Source organism: Bos taurus, chromosome 25 (assembly GCF_002263795.3).
Source record: "Bos taurus isolate L1 Dominette 01449 registration number 42190680 breed Hereford chromosome 25, ARS-UCD2.0, whole genome shotgun sequence".
NCBI lineage: Eukaryota > Metazoa > Chordata > Mammalia > Artiodactyla > Bovidae > Bos > Bos taurus.
The window spans coordinates 22673467-22698721 of record NC_037352.1 but is presented as its reverse complement, the minus strand read 5'-3'; the positions used below and the strand labels follow the sequence as shown (position 1 = coordinate 22698721).

Sequence of the window (25255 nt, the reverse complement as noted above, 5' to 3'; positions counted from 1 at the left end):
CAGCAGCCAATATGAGAAAAACTGCTCTTAATCCAACAGTGCTACAGATGTAGTCAACAGCAACCAAAAGCTGGAGAAGAAATAAGTTGGGTATGGTTCATTTAAGTCCACAAATTCCACCAAGAACTGCCTTCACGCCTTTAATACTTATGAATGTATTTATTTATGTAATCACCCACCACTAACACCTAGTACATGCCAGACACTGTTCTAAGTGCTTTACTAATATTGAATATCACTTCATCCTTACTTTACAGATGACTGAATATCATTTCATCCCCACTTTATAGATCAGGAGATTGAGACAGAGAGTAGTGTAGTAGCCTGCGCAAGTATCCACAGCCGGGACCAGCCTGACAGTCCGGCTCCAGAGTCAATGTTCTGAATCACTATGCTTGGTCTCCAAGAACCTACACAAAGTACCAGCCCTAACCCAAAACTTTTGTTTTCTGGACTCAGTCCCTACAGGGCCCCAGCTTCCAAGGCATTTATTCAGTTCCTCTAACAGTTCATGAGCCTTCTTTGCTCTGCCTGAATACCCTCCTACACGCCTATTCTCTTTTTTTTTTTTTTAAGTCTTCTGTTCCCAGCTCAAACATTATCAACTAAATTACAAACTCTAATGGTGCACTGTATTTCTAAGCACACAACACAAAATTGTAATTATGCTACTTCCTGAGTAAGTACTTGCTTCCTGCCTTTTCCAAGCAGGCAGGTGAGTTCAGACACCATGTCAATCTTGTTCATCTTTTGTTCTCAATCACTGAATACCTACCAACCAAAAGGAAAAGCCTGGCACAAAGTAAGCTCTCAATAATTTTTGCTGAATGAATGAAAGAGTAGCATACACTCAAGCCTCGTGTTTTCTTTTTCATGCTTTCAGGTACTGGACACATACCTCTGCTCACAGCGTCCGCCAGACAGCCCTCACCACACCCCTAAAAGTGTAGACTCCCATAACACACAGGTAAAAGCTCTGGAAAATACTGGCTCTGCACGCAAATATTAAGTGGCCCTGGACAGGTCATCTCCCCCATTAACTGGCCTGAGTTTCAGGTGCACAATGGGGATCATGACAAGTCCCATTGAAACATAACCTATGAAAGAGGGAGGACCTGCACTTCTCCTCATAACCCATCAAAACTACAGTTATTACTTGCTTCACGTGTTTCCAACAAAAATGTGGCTCCGAGAAGGCCAAGTCCACGTCTGCCTGGTTCGGCGCCATGTCCCAGGCACAATAACCCCAGGCATGTACAGTGCCTGGCAAACGGCAAAAGTTGGATAATAAAATGTGAAGTAGATGAATCCCTGCTCTGAGCATTTCACAGATGTCACACCAGTTGACCGATGCCTTTTGGCGTAAAAGCGTATTCCTTAGACACAGCCCGCACCCCCGACCTAGGCCCCAGACCCCCGGAACGCTGGCCCCTAACCCCGCGCCGGGCAGGCACCTCTTGCATATAGAAGCATCTTCGCAAGTGCCGCGCACGCCCTCGTCGTCCGTGTCAGTAGGGGAAGAACAGGTGGTGAAAGAGGGCCTCCTCAGGCTAGCAGCCATGGGTGTGGAGGTTTCGGGGTGGTGCGTCCACCGGAGACATGTAAACCGGATTGACGGACGCCTGAGGAAAGTGAGCGGGAGAGAAGGCAGGAGAGAGGGGCTGGGCTCCACCAGGCTCAGCTGGCGCAGTTTAGTGACGCCACCCGCGGCGGCTGCCCCAGCTTCCCTCTGATTGGCCTCTCTATGGAGATGCTCATTGGACAATTTCCCACCCACTCAGTCTGAGGAGATGCCCATTGGATCACGCCTTTGGCCCCGCCCACACAACCCGGAAATTCCCTGAGGGGAAAAGTAAACTGATATTGACGCAAGAGAGCACCGCAATGCTCTCCGGGAAGTGTAGTCTTAGCTGCTTTGGAAGGCCACCTGGTTTCCACAGCTAGTCACGGAATTTTATAACTGTAATTAACTCAAGGCGGAAGAGCTTGCAGGATCCTCAGCGTTGTGGCGAAGGACAGAGTATACAGCCAGCAACAAGTGTCAGTGTTAACAGTGAGTTGGGGCTCAGTCTTATTCAGCAACTCAACAAATATTTATTGAGCGCCTACTCCGCGCCAGTCACACAAAATCACCCTAGCTATATTTAAAGTGTGTGTGTGTGAAGTCATGGTGGTGACCAGGTTGGTACAATCAGAATGAATTCCAGGAGTTGGATGGGAGTCGCAAAACCTAGAAAAAGCTCTCTTTTCCTGCAGACTTAAACGCAGGAGGCTGTACCTTTGGAGCTACCGAGAGCCATCCTACTATCTCATATCGCCTGAGAATGATGCTTATTGGAATGGCCCATGGAGTCTGGAGGACTGTGTGCTAGTTAGGGGTAACCTGGCTTTGCAGTGTGGGAGCTTATGGGAACATCCCCAGAACCTGTGACGCTAATCAATCAGAAGAAGCTGAATTCAGAAAGATGAAATGAACCGTTATCCAGCACTTGGAGCTTTCATCCTGAGCTGAGTGTACATTATTTCTCCCTACCCATCACCACGTGATAGAAAGTCAATGAAACCATTATATTCGTTCTTCGCTGGCCCAGTATTCCAAGTTTTTGGCCTATAATGTCATAGCTGTAGCCTATTGAAAAGTCTATCTTTCCTTCTTTGAACTACTTTCGCACCTTTCTCAAAAATTAGTTCAGCCTATTTGTGTGGGACTATTTCTGGGTTCTGTGTTCATTGATCCATGTATCTATGTCTCTGCAAATACTACATAGTCCTGGTTACTCTGCTGCTGCGGCTAAGTGACTTCAGTCGTGTCCGACTCTGTGCGACCCCATAGACGGCAGCCCACCAGGCTCCCCCATCCCTGGGATTCTCCAGGCAAGAGCACTGGAGTGGGTTGCCATTTCCTTCTCCAATGCATGAAAGTGAAAAGTGAAAGTGAAGTCGCTCAGTCATATCCGACTCTACGTGACCCCATGGACTGCAGCCTACCAGGCTCCTCCATCCATGGGATTTTCCAGGCAAGAGTACTGGAGTGAGGTGCCGTCACCTTCTCCCCTGGTTACTCTAGATATACATTAATAATAAGTTTTAAAACAGTGAACTGACTGCTCCCATTTTATTACTTTTTCAAAGTTGTTTTGGCTATTCTATTTCCCTTATCTTTCCATAAAATTTTAGATTAATCTTGTCTATATCTAGGGAAAAAGGCATACTGGGTTTTGATAGGAATTACATTAAATCTATCAATTTGGGGAGAATTGACATTTTACTATGTTTTGTCTTCAAATTCATGACCATAGCATATCTCTGCATTTATTTAGACCTTTGATTTATTTTATTAATGTTGTAGAGTTTTCAGTATACGAGTCCTGGACATACTTTATTAGATTTACACTTGATTATTTTAATTAGTGATTGTAAACGTATTGTAATTTTTGGCATCCACATGTTCATTGCTAATATCTAGAAATACTGTTGATGGTTGTGTTTGTTTTGTATCCTGTGACATTATTGAACTCAGTTACTTTTTAATAACTTCTTGTGGCATGAGGTCTGCAATTAGAGTTCTATTGTTTTTTCTCCTTTTTGCTGTACCTCACAGCATATAGGACTTCCCTGGTGGCTCAGCTAGTAAAGAATCCGCCTGCAATGTGGGAGACCTGGGGTTTGATCCCTAGGTTGGGAAGATTCCCTGGAGAAGGGAAAGGCTACCCACTCCAGTATTCCAGCCTGGAGAATCCCATGGACTATATGGCCCATGAGGTCACAAAGAGTCAGACACAACTGAACGACTTTCACTCACTCACTCACTCACTCACTCTCACAGCATACAGGATCTTAGCTCCCTGACCAGGGATCAAACCCATGCCCCCTCCTGTAGAAGCTCAGAGACGTAACCACTGGACTGCCAGGGAAGTCCCAAGATTCAACCTTGAGAGCTGTTTTAACATCTAGTAAAGTTGAGAGGGCCTCAAATGGCTTAACTGCAATTCTCCACTCCCTCTTCTCCCACAGGTAAAGTTCCCCTAGCCATATTATCCTTCTTAGCATAAGAACCAGACACAGTGCCTGCTCATTCCCAAGTAGCAGACTTCAGTTCTGTTCAGCCCGCTGAATTATTCAAATAGGCAGGAACCAGGGCCCATCCCCATTCTTTGGTATTACAAAGTCTGCCTCCCAAGCCCCTGCTTGTTCATTCTGTTTCCAAGTGCAACCTCCTGTATGGCCCTGCATGATATGTGGTGTCTTCCCCTGGGCTGTAGGTAAATGTGGCTCATAAATTGCTGTCCATCCTGTCTTTTGGGGTCGAGTGTTGAGTGTCAGCCAACCCCATTAACCTAGGGTTGGAGTTCCTCTTTCCCCATGGATTGAAAAAGTAAAACAATTTGCATCACAAATAGGATGGTCTAACTCAATTAAGGATACCTCGTTAGCTTTAACTATGGGTTCCTTTGCTAGTTAACTGGTTTGCAAGGCAGTAGTTACTATCTTGGATGTAAGTGCCAGTTGCTGGCCAGCTTGGGCTTTAGCTCATGTTCTGTTATCTCAAATGGATTTTGCCATCTCCTTCCACTCTGTGGTCTCATGCTGGCCAACTAGGCAGAAACTATTGTTAATTGACTATGTCCCAGAGTGAGGTGCCATCGAGTGTGGCTTGTGTCTGGCAGGTGGTCGCTGAGGCTCCTACTTGAGATCAGAAACAACATAAAGTCCTAACTGATGGATGCTAGAGTTCCGCAGCACTTTGCTTACTGTGTCCAGCCTGATGACCATCACTGGCTGCTTAGGGCAGTCATAGGGACTCTGTTTGGGAAAGTAGCGCCTTCCTGGGGCGCTTGTGTTTGTAGTCTTGGGGATGAACCTTTGTTTTGTTTGTAGAAAGGAAGGAGGCCACGACCTCAGGAAGATTTAAGAATGACTACTTGATTGACTCCTGAGTCACTGCTGTTCAGGCAAAGGTAGTGTCTTTGCCCATCTCCTGTGCTGCAACTTCTCTTGGGATTCTTGTGTGCTCTCCTGACCCCTAAGGATTTGGAGGTGCACATCCATGGCAGTTCATGGTCTGAGAACTGATTAGAAAAAAACAAAAGTAGGGGGAAAGGGGCAGTGATACTCAACTGCTCTCTCAGTGCAAAACCCCCAGTCAACACCTGTGAGTTTTGCTTCCCATTGTTACTTACCAGCACACCAAAGGACTGATCAAGATTAGTCTAGGGCTTGAGGCCCCCACCCAGCCCATAGACAAAATGATCTTACTGGATGTGGATTCTAACACTGTGGAGATGTACTGGCATTCTCTGGAGGAAGGGAATAGCCTTCTATAGGGCCTGCCATCCAGCTTTCTTTCCCCATAACCACCCAGATGCTCTGCACCACCTGTGATTGGACAGAGACAGAAACAAAAACCTGTGACGTTAGATGGTTAGAAATCAAAAATGTCCTGAGACACTGTGCTCCAGGGGTTTGGGGAAACAGTGCACATGGGGGAAGAGGTAGGGCTGCAGCAAAAGATGGTTTTGATCCACCAGCTTCAGGGCTGTGATCTTTTTCTGACTCCCTGCTGCCTACCCTGGTGTGGCACAAAATCCATGTCATCAAGGTTATGAGCAAAAACATTCGTGGTGGCCCTGTGTCACAATGAAGGGATTAATTCAAACATGACTTAAGTCCAGGTTGCTAAACTCTATAACCACTGTCATGAGAGAGGCCCTAATCCTGAAAATACTGATCTGAGAGATTCTTTGTAGGAAAAATAATAATAAATGTGAGCAGGGTAAAAAGACCCCCACCCCACCCCAGGACTTCCCTGATGATCCAGTGTTTAGGACTCTGCCCTCCAGCACCATGGAGGCTTCAATCCCTGGCTGGGAAACAGGTTCTGCATGCTGTGGGGTGCGGCCAAAAATTTTTCAAAACAGACCCTCCCCCATCAAGTATATCCAGTGACAAAAAAAAAAAAAAGAATGAATGAAAGAAACCTAGATACAGGGGGAGGTACCAAAAGATTCAATTAAACAAAAGTTCACCATTTGACCCAAATGGGAAACCAAAGTTTACTGAAAATACATTTTATGGCAAAAACATAAAGGGAGCTGATTGGTTTTTGTGCATCTGCAATATAGGCTTGGGACTAATTTTAACATCTGCCAAAATGCAACAGTTGGCAAGCTTTCATGGACTTTATACTAAAGCATCAAATTACAGTTATACCTAGTGTAATAACCATGCTTTCTAGTTCCTGTATTTAATGCTTTGATATCTGAGGCCTTGCTCCTCTTGGATAAACTGCCCTGCAAGGGTTAGCTAATCCCTAAAGATAGCAAACAACTCACCTGTGAATGTACCTTTCACATGTAAACTGGCCAACCAGAGCCCACACTCACAACCACCTCCTCTATGGGGTTCTTACAATCTGGACCGCTATCCCTCTGCTCTAATTACCCCAGAGATGGGCACCAGACAACTAGGGACACCACTGTGCCCCAGAGCCCACTGAGGTTATTCAAATTAGCCAATCCTAAACCTGCTTGCCCTGCCTCACCTTCTCCCTCCCATGGAAACCATGAGACAGACTCTTGCCCCCTTCTGTTCCTTGCTCCCTCTGCCTCCTTATGGATCCTTGTGCTTCCCCAAGTGGCCCTCCATGGTGAGCTGGGCCTCCTGTTTCTCAGGATCTGTAGGCATAAAAAGCTTCTTTCATTTCTATATCTCTGTGTCTTACCATACCTGATTAAAATGAATCTCAGATACCCTTAAAACACCTGCTGCTGCTAAGTCACTTCAGTTGTGTCTCACTCTGTGCGACACTGTGGACTGTAGCCTGCCAGGCCCCTCTGTCCATGGGATTCTCCAAGGAAGAATAGTGGAGTGGGTTGCCATGCCCTCCTCCAGGGGATCTTCCCAACCCAGGGATCGAACCAGCATCACTTATATTTCCTGCATTAGCAGGTAGGTTCTTTACCACTAGCGCCACCTGGGAAGCCCTAAAACACCTAAATTTAAATATACTAAATATTTTGCTAATTATAGATGTGGCTGCTAGGTTTCATTCAATGCCGATTTCAACATCCTTTCAGCCAGTTTGCCGTCATCTCCAAAGGAGCACAGTACATTTTCACCTTGTTACCCTCAGGGTCCCGAAACAGCTCTGCTATCACACACAGCCTTTGCAGACAGTCTTAACTGCACCCACCTTTCTCCAGGAGTACAAGTATGACATTACCTGTATTTATTTTATTAGTTTTTATTGCAGTATAGTTACTTTATAATATTGTGTTAGTTTCATTATCAAAATGAACCAGCCATCCATATACATATATCTCTTCCCTTTAGGATTTCCCTCCCATTCAGGTCCCCACAGTACCTGAAGTATGTTCCTATCAGTTGTCTATTTTATACATAGTATCAATATGTGAACCCTGAACTTCCTGATGTTCAAGCTGGTTTTAGAAAGGGCAGAGGAACCAGAGATCAAATTGCCAACATCCACTGGATCATGGAAAAAGCAAGAAAGTTCCGAAAAGCATCTATTTCTGCTTTATTGACTATGCCAAAGCCTTTGACTGTGTGGATCACAATAAACTGTGGAAAATTCTGAAAGAGATGGGAAGACCACCTGATCTGCCTCTTGAGAAATTTGTATGCAGGTCAGGAAGCAACAGTTAGAACTGGACATGGAACAACAGACTGGTTCCAAATAGGAAAAGGAGTATGTCAAGGCTGTATATTGTCACCCTGTTTATTTAATTATATGCAGAGTACATCATGAGAAGTGCTGGACTGGAAGAAGCACAAGCTGGAATCAAGATTGCTGGGAGAAATATCAATAACCTCAGATATGCAGCTGACAACACCCTTATGGCAGAAAGTGAAGAGGAACTCAAAAGCCTCTTGATGAAAGTGAAAGTGGAGAGTGAAAAAGTTGGCTTAAAGCTCAACATTCAGAAAACGAAGATCATGGCATCTGGTTCCACAACTTCATGGGAAATAGATGGGGAAACAGTGGAAACAGTGTCAGACTTTATTTTTGGGGGCTCCAAAATCACTACAGATGGTAACTGCAGCCATGAAATTAAAAGATGCTTACTCCTTGGAAGGAAAGTTATGACCAACCTAGATAGCATATTCAAAAGCAGAGACATTACTTTGCCAACAAAGGTTCGTCTAGTCAAGGCTATGGTTTTTCCTGTGGTTATGTATAGATGTGAGAGTTGGACAGTGAAGGAGGCTGAGCGCCGAAGAATTGATGCTTTTGAACTGTTGTGTTGGAGAAGACTCTTGAGAGTCCCTTGGACTGCAAGGAGATCCAACCAGTCCATTCTGAAGGAGATCAGCCCTGGGATTTCTTGGAAAGGAATGATGCTAAAGCTGAAACTCCAGTACTTTGGCCACCTCATGCGAAGAGTTGACTCATTGGAAAAGACTCTGATGCTGGGAGGGATTGGGGGCAGGAGGAGAAGGGGACGACAGAGGATGAGATGGCTGGATGACATCACTGACTCGATGGACGTGAGTCTGAGTGAACTCCGGGAGTTGGTGATGGACAGGGAGGCCTGGCGTGCTGCGATTCATGGGGTCGCAAAGAGTCGGACACGACTGAGCAACTGATCTGATCTGATCTGATCTGATCAACAGTGTGGGCTTCTTAGGTGGCACTCACGGTTAAAAAAAAAAAAAAAAAAACCCACCTGCCAATGCAGAAGACAGAAGAATCGGGTTCAGTCCTGGAATCTGGAAGATCCCCTGGAGGAGGAAATGGCAACTCACTCAGGTATTCTTGCCTGGAGAATTCCATGGACAGAGGAGCCTGGTGGGCTACAGTCCATAGGGTCGCAACACGCATGCATGTCAATAGTGTATATGTGAAGGACGACATTACCTTTATGACGTCCTCCTTTGCACACATTTGTTTGACACACTTGTTAAGGACACACGAGTCCAACATCTTTTAGTCCTTTTTGGATTCTTGGGAAAACATATCCCTTGTTTACAAATTTTACTTAAGCCCGTTTATGCTGTTACTTTTAAATGAGCCCACCTTGAGTGGAGACTCCTCCAACAACAGGCTCTAGAACCTAAAATCAACAGGCACTCCCTTTAGTGCCCTCAGAGACTCCTTCAGTGAAGAGGCTTTAGCAACTTCCTCTCCTGCCTCATGGAGTCTCTGGACTGCCCATGTTGTCTATAAGTCATCCTTGGGCTTCTGATGCAAGAAATTGCTCTCTTTGGCCCTGTGTCACATACCATCAGAGCAGGAATCTCTGGCCACACATTGAAAACTGTGTCTCTCCCAGATCCCGAGTTTCCATACCCAGCTGCCCATGATTCCTTGACATAGGAGCAAAGGTATGGGTCCCCAAGCTCAGCATGGGTAGCAAGGCCTCCTTGCTACAGGATGGACCCAAACTTGGGCCATCTGGCACATCTTACTTGTAGGTGGGCGTGGCCTCCAGTCATCAGTCCATTGCCAGATGCCCTGGAGCTAGAAGATGTCACCTTTCCCTCCGGCCCTTTGGGATCAACTGAGTGAATATCAGTGAGTTCAGATACTTTATGTCGTAGAGGACCACCTCTTCCTCTTGGTCAAGCACCAACTTCACTGCCTAGGAAAGGGCTTCACCTACTACCTAAAAGTTTCATCGTCAGCAAGGTTTAAACTGACATCAAGGGACTTCCCCAGTGGTCCAGCAGTTAAGACTTCGCTTTCTAATGCAGGGAGTATGGGGTCAATGCCTGGCTGGGAAACTAAGATCCCACATGACTCATGGCCAAAAACCAAACATAAAACAGAAGCGATATTCCAACAAATTCAATAAGAACTTTAAAAATAGTCCGTATCAAAAAAAAAAAATCTTTAAAAAGCAAACAAACTGATGCCAAGGTATCAAATATTCAATTGTGGTATGAAGCCATGAAATCAAGTGTTAAGGGTTTTGCCTTGACATCTGATCAAATCAGAGGGCTTCAAATGACCTGACTTCAAACTCCCCTCCCTTTCTGCCCCCACAGGTAAGGTCCCCTAGCCAAATCACTCTCCTTATCACAGGGGCCAGGCACAGTTTATCCCCAAGAGCAGCCTCCAGGTCCCTGCCAGCCTGTGAAGTCAAACAACACTCTAGAGGGGGAATTAAAGATACCTCCAATCTCTTGTTCCTCCAAAGTCCTCCCTCTAAAGCCCCTGCTTGTTTTTCATTTCCCAAGTGCAGCCTCTGTGGCCCTACATGGTGTCGGCACGTCCTTCCCTGGGCTATAAGTATATGTGACGAATAAACTGCTGGAGGGCTTATCTGTTCAATGTCGGGCCCTCACCATAACTCTAGAGTGGGAATGCCCTTCCCCACAATGGGTGGAAAGGAAGCAAATGAGACACTTCTTTGATCTGCACTCTTGGGGAGGCATTATCCTGCTATGATCAAGCTCGTGGGCTTGAAGTTATTTGGGTAATTGTCTGTCTGGGTTTGCAAGAAGTCACATATAGCTGGAGGGTGGCCTGTGGGTGGTTGAGGAGTAGGAAGTAAGGTTACTTTGGTAACCTTTGTTTTGGTTACTTCTTTAAAGTTAGGCTACAGGCTGTGGGAACCCCTAAGGTAATTTAAAGCTGGGAAGTATCATCAGATCTTTATGCTGGAAAGTTCAGTTTTACTGACGTCTGCAAAATGGACTCAAGGAGACCCAGGAGTGGCACCAGCAAGACCAGTGAGGAGCCTGCTGTACTAGTTCATGGAAGAGACAGGAAAGGAAGGAATTGAGGGCCCTTTGGTAGTTGACTGGATATGGAGCAGGGGAGACAAAAAGATCAATCATGACTCTGATGCCTCTTGTTTGGGTGACAAGATGGACACGGGTTTTAGGAGATGATAAAAGGAACGGAGGAGGATTCTGAAGGAAGATCCTGAGTTCCCTTTTGGACACGTTGATTTTGAGAAGCCCACGGATGTCCTGACAGAGGTGTCCAGCAGACAATCAGATAAGTCAGTATGGAGTCAGGAGAAGGGGGAGGTCAAATATAGCCATTCAGAAGTCATCATCAGCGTCCAGGTGAAAGTAGAGGGGATGAGCTTGCCCTGAGACCACAGGGAGGTGCAGTTAGCTGAAAGCGGTACCTTAGAGAACAAATCCATCACGAAGTTGTCCGAAGAACCTGCTGTAGAGCACAGGGAACTCTGCTCACTGTTAGGTAGCAGCCTGGATGGGAGGAGAGTTTGCGAGAGACTGAATACGTGTATATGTATGGCTGAGTCCCTTTGCTCTTCACCTGAAGCTATAACATTGTTAATCAGCTATACCCCAATGCAATATAAAAAGTTCAAAAAAAAAAAAAAGTGATCCAAAGAAGAAGTCACAGAAGAAACAGAGATAGAAGATTCTGATGTTAGGAAAGGATCTTAAGGAGAGTAGCATCTCCAAAAGAAAGAAGGTGGAGAGAACTTTTAAGAATGAAGATGGGGCTAACATTTAGAAGATATTACCAAGAGTTTAGGGAAATAAGAAGACTGCTTTCTAATGCATTAGAAAGAAATGGCAAACCACTCCAGTATTCTTGCCTGGAAAATCCCATGGACAGAGGAGCCTGGCAGGCTATAGTCCATGGGATAGCGAGAGTCGGACACAAATTAGCGACTAAACCACCACCACCACTGAGAGTTTAGGGAAATAAGAAGACTACTTTCTAATGCATTAGAAAATACCTGGGACATTGAGACAAGATTTTGTGGTGCTTTCAAAAAGAAGTCCGCGAGGACTTCCCTGGTAGCAGAGTGAATAAGAATCCACCCGCCAATGCAAGGGTCCCGGGTTTGATCCCTGGTCTGGGAAGATGCTACATGCTGCAGAGCAATTAACCCGTGCGCCGCAACTACTGAAACCCGCGTGTCCTAGAGCCCTGCTCTGCAACAAGAGAAGCCACCACAATGAGAAGCTCAGTTCAGTTCAGTTCAGTCGCTCAGTCGTGTCTGACTCTTTGCGACCCCATGAATCGCAGCATGCCAGGCCTCCCTGTCCATCACCAACTCCTGGAGTTCACCCAGACTCATGTCCATCGAGTCAGTGATGCCATCCAGCCATCTCATCCTCTGTTGTCCCCTTCTCCTCCTGCCCCCAATCCCTCCCAGCATCAGAGTCTTTTCCAATGAGTCAATTCTTCATATGAGGTGGCCAAAGTACTGGAGTTTCAGCTTTAGCATCATTCCTTCCAAAGAAATCCCAGGGCTGATCTCCTTCAGAATGGACTGGTTGGATCTCCTTGCAGTCCAAGGGACTCTCAAGAGTCTTCTCCAACACCACAGTTCAAAAGCATCAATTCTTTGGTGCTCAGCCTTCTTCACAGTCCAACTCTCACATCCATACATGACCACAGGAAAAACCATAGCCTTGACTAGACAAACCTTTGTTGGCAAAGTAATGTCTCTGCTTTTGAATATGCTATCTAGGTTGGTCATAACTTTCCTTCCAAGGAGTAAGCATCTTTTAATTTCATGGCTGCAATCACCATCTGCATCTGTGATTTTGTAGCCCAAAAAAATAAAGTCTGACACTGTTTCCACTGTTTCCCCATCTATTTCCCATGAAGTGATGGGACTGGATGCCATGATCTTCGTTTTCTGAATGTTGAGCTTTAAGCCAACTTTTTCACTCTCCACTTTCACTTTCATCAAGAGGCTTTTGAGTTCCTCTTCACTTTCTGCCATAAGGGTGGTGTCAGCTGCAGATCTGAGGTTATTGATATTTCTCCCCGCAATCTTGATTCCAGCTTGTGTTTCTTCCAGTCCAGCGTTTCTCATGATGTACTCTGCATAGAAGTTAAATAAGCAGGGTGACAATATACAGCCTTGACGTACTCCTTCTCCTATTTGGAACCAGTCTGTTGTTCCATGTCCAGTTCTAACTGTTGCTTCCTGACCTGCATACAGATTTCTCAAGAGGCAGGTCAGGTGGTCTGTTATTCCCATCTCTTTCAGAATTTTCCACAGTTTACTGTGATCCACACAGTCAAAGGCTTTGGCATAGTCAATAAAGCAGAAATAGATGTTTTTCTGGAATTCTCTTGCTTTTTCCATGATCCAGCGGATGTTGGCAATTTGATCTCTGGTTCCTCTGCCTTTTCTAAAACCAGCTTGAACATCAGGAAGTTCACGGTTCACATATTGCTGAAGCCTGGCTTGGAGTATTTTGAGCATTACTTTACTAGCGTGTGAGATGAGTGCAATTGTGTGGTAGTTTGAGCTGGAGCACCTCAACTAGAGAAAGCCCGCACAGCAACAAAGACCAAGGACAGCCACAAACGAAATAATTTTTTAAAAAGTCAGTGAGAAATGAGATGGTGGGGAGGAGTGAACAATTTTTTTTCAGAACCTTTGTTGTGAAAGGTAGAGAGAGATGGTGGTAGCTGAAAGAGCAGAAAGGTAAGGATTGCTTGCTAGAGTGACTTGGACAGGCTCTGAAGCTTAGGGGAAAGAGACAGGCACAAGATAAGGCCGGAAGGAAAATCAATGGAATGAAATCTTTTAACAAGTCTGAGTGGATAGTTTCCGGGGCATAATGGAGCAATTAGACTTCAACTGCAAAGCTGGATCCCTTGTCCTCTACAGCAAAAGGGGAAAAGTAGAAGTGGAGGGAAGTGAGTAGATGATTTAATATAGGAAGGGGGTGTGGGAAATTGGGAGTTCCTGACTGCTGGCCTCTAGTGTCTGCAAGAGGACATAAGGCATACTTCAGGAAAGCGATGACAGTTTGGAGCGGTTCTTAAGGAAATGGGCAAGAGAGTTGGTTATGGCCATGATCATTTTGGGGATACAAACTGCGTAAGTGATGATTAATAGGAGCTAGTTAAAAGAATTAGGGTACATCTACACAGCAAATTAACTGCTGCTTTTTAAAAAGGGTAAGAGGGAATTCATTCACACCTGGAAAGATCTCTAAGGTGTAGTGTTTTGTTTTGTTTTTTTTAAAGTCAGAGAATATACACAAATATGTAAATATTTCTAAAAAGCCTGAGAGAACAGTTTACTAATAGAGTAGTTTCCCAGGCAATGAAAGGTTTTCCAGGTGGTACTAATAGTTAAGAACCCACCTGCTAATGCAGGAGATATAAGGGATGCAGGTTTGATTCCTAAGCCAGGAAGATCCTCTGGAGGGGGGCAAGGCAACCCACTCCAGTACTCTTGTGCAGAGAATCCCATGGACAGAGGAGCCTGGCGGGCTGCAGTCCATAGGGTTGCACAGAGTCAGACACGACTGAAGCGACTTAGCACAATAGCACCAGGAAATGAAAAGAGGAGTGGGACTTAGCCAGGAAAAGTAACCTTTCATTCTTAAAAACTTTATGCGTCTTGTACTTTTGGGCTGTCCATGTTTTTTCTTATACAAAGACTGTGCACTTGTATATTCTATCATTTTGAACATTCTGTGTGTATGTGCTTAGTCTTGTCCGACTCTTTGCAACCCCATGGACTGTAGCCTGCCAGGTTCCTCTGTCCATGGGATTTCCCAGGCAAGAATACTGGAGTGTGTTGCCATTTCCTCCTCCAGGAGATCTTCCCAACCCAGGGATTGAAACTGTGTCTCTTGGGTCTCCTGCATTGGCAGGCAGACTCTTTACCACTAGCACCACATGGGAAGTCCCATTTTGAACGTTAACAAAAGATAATATTTTAATTTCCCAAAGTCTACATAAGTATCTGCTTCTTATAAAAACGTGAAAGCATAACAAACACTATTTGAAGCATCCCTTGGCCACAGCCTCCAATCCCACTCATGCCCTTTCTCATAAAAAGTAACTACTGTTGAAGTCTCATAAAAAGTAATTATCTTTGAAGTCCTTAAAATATACACTTTTTTTTTAAAGTATTGATATTTTTATTAAACAAAGTGACTCTGAAAAGTCATGCTCTGGTAAGGCACACACAGTGACTTTGGTTTTTTAAAGTGGCTTAGTTTCTCGTCTCTGAAGAATCATCTATGGCTTTGAAAAGTCTTTCGACGCATCTCCAGCCCTCTTGCCAGGTGACAGCACCAAAGGTGGGTATGTAGGCAAAACATCAGTAACAGCATTTAAAAGAAGATGCCCAGACTCAGCACTTTTAGGTCTGGGTGAGTTAGTCCCAGAGATAGCTGTGAATGTTGATTCACATCTGGTTTTGGGGGTGTGGATTCTGAGATAGTTTTAAGACTTGGTGGTACATTTTTAGTTGGTTTTTTCTTTCCTGGTGAACCCAAAGACTTTGGTTTGAGTGGCTGAAGAGTGAGATGAGATTGTGTTTCTAGAAATTTAACAGATTTCCAAGAAAGAATTCTTCGTCCTTGATTGCTGATTTGGTCTCAGAGGTGTGTTGGGGACACTTTTTGTTCCAAGTCAGCCAGTCATCCATAGGGTACCACTGCCTTGCTCTTCATTCACAATCACATCTATTCCTTCCTTTGTGATACCCAGAGTGTTACGCATTATCTGCAACACTTCATGATGTTGTTTTTGGTGTTTGAAAATACCCTATGAAGAGGTTTCTCACGAGGCTCTCGTCAACTTCTTCTGCATTACTTAGTAACTTCATCAATTTCTTCTGTACCTCACCCAGCACTTCCTGTTGGACCTCATTTTGTCTTTTTCAGATCTTTAACTTGTTCTTCCTTTAGATTCCAGGCAGCATTCACTTTCTCCTGATGTCCTTGTGCCGATGTTAATTTTCCTTCTAGGCTTATCTACCTTCGCCATCCATTCTGCAGCTACCACCTTCAGGTTAGCTAGTGCTTGAGCATCCTCCTTTACTTGTTCTCACGACACAGAAAGCTGTCTCAAAGTGTCATCTCTCTGCGTTGGGATGATATTCACTTGTTCCTTCAATGACTCTATCTGCAAACTGGCTTGTTGATTTGCACTCTCCATTGCATTAGAAGACAGAAGGAACTTTTCCTCCAATGCGGTGACTTTCATTCTTAGTTTAGCCGCTGTCTTCTGCAGCCAAAGCCTTGCAGTTATGAGGCACTTCTGCTTCGACAGCCCATCATGCACTCTCTCCTGCACCTGCTTTAAACGTAGATCTTTGCTGTGTCAATGTTGAACCTCTGTCTAGAGGGCATGGTTTTCCATTTATTTCTGTTTTAGTACCAGTATGGCTTCATTTCTCTCCTGTCGAGGCGTGTCTTTTCTTGCATTGATGTCACTACATTTAAAAAATGACTTATTTCCCGTTTTGCCTTGTTCTGTTTCTTTTAACAGATGCTCAAAAGCAAGTGCCTTCTCCTCCATTGTAAAGTATGCCAATTTTTTCTCTCTCCACATCATAGACAGCTGCATATTTGTCTCTTGCAATGCTTGATTTTCTGTTTCCTTTTCCCTAGATGTTTTTACTATTTTTTCCTCTTCCTCTTCTAGTTGACACATCTCTGATTCAACGCTGACTGCTATCTCCTTCAGGTTGATTACTGCCTGCTTCAAAAGGTCGTTTTCACTAACTTTATTAGTGAAATTTGCACTTAAACAAAGTAATTCATCACTTTTTGCTTGGATTAAAAGCTCCTTTTCCTTAAGTTTTGTAAGTCATCTTGTTTCTCCTGTAGATGCTTAATTTCTGAATCCACTTGTTCACACCGCTTTCTTCCTAGTTCTGAACCATCTGCGATGGAATTGGACAATCTCTGATTATCTTCCTGGAGGGTTCTAATGGTTGCATCTTTTTCCTCCATTAATTTTCTTAACTCTTCAATCTCTTCTTTGAGCATTTTGGAAGAGTCACTCAATTCATCAGCTTTAACTGCCTTAAGAGAGGCTGCTGACGTGGAGCTAAGTGGTTCTTCAGAAGGCTGTGGTAAAATCAGGTCAGACACTCCAAAGAGAAGGCGTTTGGCACTGCTTCTACAAAGCCGCTCTAGGCTGAGATTAATTTGTGCTACCTGCTGCTCCAAGTTTTTTAGTTGGATTTTATCCCTTTCGTCGTTTTGATCAGGTCAGTACAGTTCAACTGTAGTTTAGAATTATTAACCTTGTCAACTGAAACCGGTGCCTGAAATTGTTGAAGTTCTTTCTGAAGACTGGTGGACCCACGCTGCATATTCTGTACCACGGCCATCATGTGCTCTTTGCATTCTTCTAGCATCTTCACCTGCTGTCTCAATTTATCACGTTCCCATAGAAGCTCCTCAAATGGATCCATATGAACGACTCTCACCTACCACCATTGCTGGATGTTTGCACTGTTGCCAGTAAAGTCTGACACTTCTGAGTCAAAGCATCAATTTCAATGTCTTTTTCTCAAACCATGTGGGATGAACTCTGGATTGTTTCTCTAAACATATCCTGATCATTTCTCTAAACAAATATTCTCTAAACATATTTCAGGATATGTTTGGATATGTTCTGGATATGTTAGAGAAATCTGGTGGAGAGTTCTGTGATGGCATCTTTGAGTTTCAGGAGGTCAGCTTCTTTGGCAACAATTACATCTATCATTCTGAAATTTTCTCTTGTAAGATGATTATTTTCCCTAGTTTTCTCATCTAAAACAGCTAACATTAATTGATGAATCTCTTCATTACCTTGGCCACTGGAAGAAGCTGAAGATACTATCATACAAAGAAACCATATCTCCAAATTTTTTGCCAGATGAGCTGAGTTAGCTTACTATTCTCACCATGGGACAGCTGATCAATCTGTTCAGTTAAAAGAGTATACTTTTCAGTTAGAAGTTTAATCTCCAATTTTTGTTATTTCTTGTAATAACCTTTCAGTTTCGGCTTTAGATCAGTCATGCTTTTCACTTCCGTTTTCTATGTGAAGGCTCTGAACTTCTTTCTGTTACTCGAAAAATGTCACAGCATTCTACTGGCATGTACTGGGATTCTTCAGGCAACTGGGTTTTGATTTGTTCTGCTGCATTTTGCAAATTCCCGATTTCCTCCCCTTGGGCGGAAAAGAGCTGATTGTGTTTAATATTCATTTGCTCTCGTTGGTATCTGAGATCTTTCTATTTCTTTTGATGAGATTTAATTTCAAGATTATCTTCAACTGTGCTCCATGGAGAGTCCTCAGATTCTATTTCTGGAACAGTTTTAGGGTTAATCATTGTTGCGGTTTGACTGTGTTCTTCCCTCAGTTGTTCCAATTCTTCTTTCAGATGATTATTTTCTTCTCTCATGGATGCAAGACTTTGGCTTTTTCCACTATGGTTTGCTGCAAATTTTCCATTTTTCTTAAGGCTTGAGCATACTGATTTAACTCCTCCTGAAGCTGTGAACCTCCTTGAAGTTTTTCAATAAAAAAATGTCTTTCTCCCTTATGTTGTTTCAACTGCTTCTGCTCTTCTAAACTAGACAAAATTTCTTTGGTTTCTTTGTGGTCAGCAATCATCTGCTCAACAGTATTTCTCTTGACCGAGTTTAACCAAACCCTCACACTCCAGCTAATAGGCAGAGCTGTCTGGGTTCTCTGTACTTGACAGCTCTTTAATAGCTTGCTCAGACTTCCTCCTTTCTTCCAATAGCCTCTGTTCCGCCTGACACAATTCTGCTTCTGTCCTTTTTGCATTTTTTAATGAATTAACTTTTCTTTTTGCCGATCCAACTCTTTAGTAATGTTCATTTTATCATCTTCAAGTTGATGAACGCTCTTTTTTTTCACATTCTAGATCTTGTTTTAGTTTACTGATGATGATGTCTCCTTCATTTTTTTTTTTTATTTCTGATCTTTCATCAAAACCACACACATTGTCGTTTTTTGTTTCTGCCTGTCTAGCTCTCCTAACTCAGGGATCAGTAATTTCTTTTCAGCAGTGCTCTCATTGAGTTTTCCTCCAAGTTCGTGTGTCCTATAGTTGAGCTTTTAATGGGTTCATATTCATTGCTCAATCTGACAAGTGATAGTTGAAGTTCCTTTTCTCTATTTAATAACGAATTCTCTTTTTCTAAAACTTGGGCTCGTTTTTGAAGCTTCAGTTTCTCTTCAATGAGATTTTTATTCTGCTTCAAGCTACTTAATCTCATCATTTAATTTTCAGCATCAGACAATGGCTCTTGTTGTCTGGATGCTTCTTCCAGGGATGTTCTCTGTGGAAGAACTTTTTCCTTTTCTGTCACAGCATCACTATGCTTCTTAGTAGAAGGCTTCAACTCACCTTTTTTAAATCTTTTATTCGTTTCATTTATCTGGTCTTGTTCTCTAACTAAAGCATCCATTTCCTTTTCTACCGAAGATAATTTTTTTTTAAAGGTATTTTACTCTAATCTCAAGTCCTTTGATTTTCTTGGTAGATGCTACTTTTTCAGTGGCTAGGACTTGAATAGCTTTTTGCTTATCATGAATCATCTCCTCGTAATCCTTTAATTGTTTTCGATGCCTGCCACTTATTTCTGCCAGTTTCTGCTGATGAATTTCCTGCAGTACTGCCATTTCAAGTTGATGGTCATCAATTTCCTTATTTCGATTCTGTTCAAGTTCCTTGATAGTATTTTGCAGTTTATAGATTTCCTTTAGATTAAAACTATCTGCTCCACATGCTGTAGAAGTTTGAGCAAAATGTCTCCAATGGCTGACATCAGCCTCAAGTCTTAAAACTTCATTTGACAATCTATTTATTTCTTGTTGTGACCAAATTAGATCAGCAAAGTCCATATCATCATTCTGGAAAGCTAAAGCATGCTGATAGACATCATAACCCAGTGAAGGAGTTGCAGGGCTGAAAGCTATCCTGAAGATTTACTGAGTGGATGACTGATTGTAGCTTTAGCCACTGATCCTTCATTGCTACCTGTCTTGCTGTCAGAAACCTGATTTCTGTGTCTTTCTGGCGTAACTGATGTCTGTAGCTAGTAGTTTGCTGCTTCAGCTGAAGCTCTGAGGCTTCATACTTCCCTTCTCTTCAGTTCAGTTCAGTCGCTCAGTCGTGTCCGACTCTTTGCGACCCCATGAATCGCAGCACGCCAGGCCTCCCTGTCCATCACCAACTCCCAGAGTTCACCCAGACTCACGTCCATCGAGTCAGTGATGCCATCCAGCCATCTCATCCTCTGTCATCCCCTTCTCCTCCTGCCCCCAATCCCTCCCAGCATCAGAGTCTTTTCCAATGAGTCAACTCTTCGCAAATAGCTGTGAAAAGAAGAGAAGCGAAAAGCAAAGGAAAGAGATAAGCATCTGAATGCAGAGTTCCAAAGAATAGCAAGAAGAGATAAGAAAGCCTTCTTCAGTGATCAATGCAAAGAAATAGAGGAAAACAACAGAATGGGAAAGACTAGAGATCTCTTCAAGAAAATCAGAGATACCATTGGAACATTTCATGCAAAGATGGGCTCAATAAAGGATAGAAATTGTATGGACCTAACAGAAGCAGAAGATATTAAGAAGAGGTGGCAAGAATACACAGAAGAACTGTACAAAAAAGATCTTCATGACCCAGATAATCACAATGGTGTAATCACTGACCTAGAGCCAGACATCATGGAATGTGAAGTCAAGTGGGCCTTAGAAAGCATCACTACGAACAAAGCTAGTGGAGGTGATGGAATTCCAGTTGAGCTATTTCAAATCCTGAAAGATGATCCTGTGAAAGTGCTGCACTCAATATGCCAGCAAATTTGGAAAACTCAGCAGTGGCCACAGGACTGGAAAAGGTCAGTTTTCATTCCAATCCCAAAGAAAGGTAATGCCAAAGAATGCTCAAACTACTGCACAATTGCACTCATCTCACACGCTAGTAAAGTAATGCTCAAAATTCTCCAAGCCAAGCTTCAGCAATATGTGAACCGTGAACTTCCTGATGTTCAAGCTGGTTTTAGAAAAGGCAGAGGAACCAGAGATCAAATTGCCAACATCTGCTGGATCATGCAAAAAGCAAGAGAGTTCCAAAAAAACATCTATTTCTGCTTTATTGACTATGCCAAAGCCTTTGACTGTGTGGATCACTTCTCTTCTAGACTGCTACAAAGAATTCGAAGCCTCTCAATCTCTGATTTTAAGACTGATTCGAAGTCGACAACTTCCTCTCTTGCAGAGTAAAGGAGTTCTTCTACCTTTTCAGCTCCCTTCCTCAGCACATTTTTTGTGAAACTAGAAACATAGTCTGTTAAAGAGGCCATAGTACCACCCGCTTGCCCCAGGGAATGGCCTAAGCTGGAGCCAAGGCCACCAAACCAGGCCATTGTCACAGGTCGTAGAACTGACCTAATTTGTCCTGCGAAAAGGATTCAGCGGAGTCGGACAGCCTCACTGCTGACCAGCTCGAGGTTAAGAAAAAAATGAGGAGTTTCTAGGCAACGTGGGCTGCGAAGGCCCCTCTGGAGAACCCTCGGAGCCCCAGGTGTGGCCTTGACCTGACAAAGAACTTGTCGGTCCTGTGGACCGGCGACCGTCACCGCAGCTCTGACGGCGCCATCGGTGAGCACGTGTTCATAGAAAGCACACCTTGTCTCTTTCTCTTTTTCTCTTCTTTATGATATGGAGTGACATTCAAGGTAGATTTAAATCAATAAAAGAGAAGCGGCACTACAGTAATAGTATTCAAATGGGAATAAAATATATTTAATTGCCTCTGAGTTTTTTACTAAGTGGCATCTCACATACAGACAGTCCTGCAGCTTGTTTCACGCAACTATTTTTTTTTTCTTAAAAAAGAAAATCGAGGAAACATGTACGTGGGACACGCGTCCGTCTTAAGAGTCCAAGTGGCTGTATTTTGACAAACGTCTACACCTGCGCATAAGCACGGCCCTGATAAAGACTTGGACCGTTTCCACCGTCCCAAAGCTCCTTTCCCGTTCCACTTTGCGCACCCCGCCCCCCACCTCCGAGAGCCCTGTCCGGGGGTCTAGTCCCGAGGGTGAATTTTTGGCGGTTCTTGGGGTCTCCACTCTTTGTGTCTGCTTTGCCCACCGCGTGTTTGCGATCTAGTCTGGGAAGTGAGTTAAATATTAATATCACCCGAGCAGGCGATCGCTGAGCGGAAACACAAGCACGCCGAGGTCCGGGTGGACCGCGGGGCTCCGGGTGGCCGCGCGTGGCCGGGCCCAGGGAGCCTCTTGGAGGCGGGGGGACCACACGGTCCCCGGGCGGGCGGGCGGGCGGCGGAGGCCTGGCCGCGAGCCGCCCGGGGCCTGGAGCTCCTCGCCCGGCCCGACCCGGCCCAGCCGGCGGGCGGCGCCGCTGGAAGTGACGCGGCGAGGGCGGGGCCGCGGGCCTGGGGAGCAGTGCCGCCGCCGCGCCTCGGCCGGGAAGCGATGTAGGAGCCGCCAGGCCGTCCCCCGTCCTGCCCGGCCCGAGCCCCGCGGGCCGCCGCCGCCGCCGCCACCATGAAGAAGCAGTTCAACCGCATGAAGCAGCTGGCCAACCAGACCGTGGGGAGGCGAGTGCGCCGCGCCGGGCCGCCGGGGGTCGCGCGGGCCGGGGGTCGCGGTCGTGGGGGGCGGGCCGGCTTCTTCCGCGCGCCCGACCGCTGCGGGCCGGGCTGAGGCTCCGCCCGAGGCCGGCGGGGCCCAGGGTCGGGGTCTGCGCCACGCCGCGGCCTGGAGGCCCGCTCTGGGCCGCCGCCTGGCCCCCGGAGACCGGCCGGGCGGGCAGCGCCTCCCGCTCCTACCCCTCGGGGTCCCCACTGCCCCGCGGAGCATCGCCCTCCTGGGACTGGAACTGCCCCGCGTCCTTCCCTACCCCGGGATCGGGCAGCCCCGGGCCGCCGCCTGGGGCTACAACTCCGATCACTGGTGTGTCGGAGGCTGCCGGGCTTGGGGGCGGCATTCCCAGCCTTTCCGTGTGGCCCCCTGCTGCAAAACCTCACTTGCAAGTGCCTGGGGGCGGGGGATGGCGGGGAGGGCGAGCAGTCAAGAAGCAAGGGTCATAAGCCCAGCGGATCTGCCTAGTGAGTTTCAGAACGCCCTTTGAGGGAGTTACGAGCTGGTGTTGTCTCTAGACCAGAGGCGAATATGAACTGGACAGCTTGACATTTAAAAAAGCTTGGGGGAAAAAAAATTAGAAGCAAAGGATTCTGGAAACGCCTAGCGCCAGTTTAAAAATAAGTATCATTTTAAAAAGTCTTTCTCACTTTGGGTTTGGAAGCAGCTCCTGCTCCCTGCTTCTTTGGGATTCCTTGACTGCTTGACAAGCCCTGATTCTGAAATGACAGGAGAGAACGGAGTTATTAGAGGATCCGGCCATTGGGACAGGACTGGTCTGTGGTCTTGAGAGCTTCATGAAGATGACCGTCATGTGCTGTGTTACCTGGGGCAGAATTTTCAAGGTCTATCCAGGGCAAGTTAGCTGTATGGTAGCGATTTTGCTGTTTATTCTGGGAAGAGAGATGAATGCGGGAATTTTTTTTTCACCTCGTTGGCTTCTTTTTTTTCAGCAGTTGAGTCAAAGGGGGAGTTCGGTTTGGCCAAAGCACGTGGGACACTTCTTTTTTGTGTGTGTGTATGAAAATACTTTTACTTCCTCTTGAGTTTTCTAAATGTGCTCTTTACTGTTTCGTTTCCCTCAACTTTTTGCTTAGTTTTGTTGTTTAGGTCTTTTTGGTACCCCACCCTGTTAGCTTGGGGTGCGTTTATCCTTTTTCCAGAGTTCATTCCTGTCTAGGCTAAAGCCTAAATGTGCCTTATTTTCTGTTATTTGTGGGGAAATGATAGAAATAACGTGGAGAGGAAGGTTGACAAAGTATTGTGGTGGTGGCGGTTGAGTCGCTATGTCCTGTCGGATTTGCGACCATGGACTGTAGCCTGCCAGGCTCCTCTGTTCATGGGATTTCCCAGGCCAGAATACTGGAAAGTGAAATGGCTCAGTCATGTCCGACTCTTTGCAACCCCATGGACTGTAGCCTACCATGCTTCTCCGTCCATGGGATTTTCCAGGCAAGAGTACTGGAGTGGGGTGCCATTTCCTTCTCTGAGGGAATCTTCCTGACCCAGGATTCAAACCCATGTCTCCTGCATTGCAGGCAGTCTCCTGCATCCCAGGTTAATTCTTCATGGCTAAGCTACCAGGAGAGAGTATTGGTGATGGCTCATGTTTCAGTCAAGAATCTGGGAATGAGTTACAAGATAATTCTGTGAATTTTCTACCCCTCTTAGTGTTCTCAAGAACATGCATCAGAGAATCAATATTTAGTGAGTGTCAAGATGCATTTGTCCCAGAGAGTCATTTTGGCCTGCTTATACATTGTATCAGGCAAGTGATTTTTTTTTTTTAAACAAAGTTCTGAGGCTTTAAAAGCTGCAAAGCTGGTTCAGGGAAACTGTTCAGGGTGTCTTTGCCCCCTGCTTCCTCTGTCGCAGCTTCTCTTTTTATACGTTTAAATTCTAGCTATCTTGCCTACTTTCAGTTTTCAGTGGAGGCTATACTTTTCTTTCATATTAGCCTCTACTTGGAACTATCAGAAAGAAGTCTCTTTTACCACACCTGCCCTGGGTCACCTCCCACTTGTTCCTCAGGTCTCCTTGGAAAGCTCTCTGCCTCCAAAAGGCCTTCTCTGGGACAAAGTTTGGATGTCCCTCCTTGGCTCTTTCCTAACCCCATACAGCACCTGTTTTTCCATAATGTAATTGCTTCTTTACTTGCCCGCATTCTTCATCGCGCTAAACATTTAAGAATGTTTACTCTTTCTTCTTTGATTCCCAGGATCTTCTGTGGTTCCTATCACTTGTCAGATCCTCAATAAACATTGTCAAATGAATGTAAATCCAGTTCTCACTAGACTGTTCAAGTGGTATGGGAAAATGATAACTGGACAGAATGAGTGGAGTGATGTGACTCACCCTAGGCCTGTAATTCTGGCTCTGACCTTTGACTCTGTTTGAAAATCCTTATTGCTTGATGCAGTGTAGGCTGCAGCTATACAGTAGTATTAAGGGTGTGGAAATTATGCACCTCAAATCAAAACTGTTTTTACTGGGGAACCTGTTGCTTTACTGCTGTTGATTTCCTATATATGTTTGTCTCTCCCCCCTCTCCCTACTTAAGTAATTGTAAAGGACTAGAGAGGAAAGATGGAGGAGGCAGGAGAGAGCCTGAAATTGTTATTGGGCAGAAGCAGATAGTTGGTGGATACCAGAACCAGGCTTCTGGATGTATTGGGGTCAAAACAAAGGCTACCACACACACACTCACTAGTGAGTGAAGTTGTATGTGTGAATGACTTGCCCCAGTGTGTACAGCCAGTTTGTGGTTCTAGGTGGTATCTTGCGATGAAGTCTTCTCTTTGCAGAATGAGGACCTGTGAGTAACCCCACTGTGAGGCTCCATGGGGCTGACATGTGGGAGAATTAGTAATGGCTGGAAGGAGTGAGTTTTCAT

At 45.1% G+C, this 25255-nt stretch overlaps 2 protein-coding genes across 8 annotated transcripts in view; one reads left to right on the top strand and one right to left on the bottom strand.

Annotated features, from left to right (window-relative positions):
- The window catches only part of LCMT1 (leucine carboxyl methyltransferase 1), a 69524-nt gene extending 67828 nt beyond the window's left edge, over positions 1–1696 (bottom strand). The window contains exon 1 of one of the 2 annotated variants that reach the window (XM_024985052.2): positions 1455–1696. In XM_024985052.2, the coding sequence (XP_024840820.1) occupies positions 1455–1561 (107 nt within the window). In that variant the 5' untranslated portion in view covers positions 1562–1696. 2 annotated transcript variants of the gene reach the window in all.
- Positions 1697–22160: 20464 nt separating this feature from the next.
- The window catches only part of ARHGAP17 (Rho GTPase activating protein 17), a 100083-nt gene continuing 96988 nt past the window's right edge, over positions 22161–25255 (top strand). For all 6 annotated transcript variants that reach the window (XR_003032573.2, XR_003032574.2, XM_024985188.2 and 3 more), the window contains exon 1: positions 22161–22319. Coding sequence is in view for 4 of the 6 variants with exons in the window: in XM_024985188.2 (XP_024840956.1) it covers positions 22267–22319 (53 nt within the window). In the remaining 2 variants the exon portion in view is untranslated. The remainder of the gene's footprint in view (positions 22320–25255) is intronic.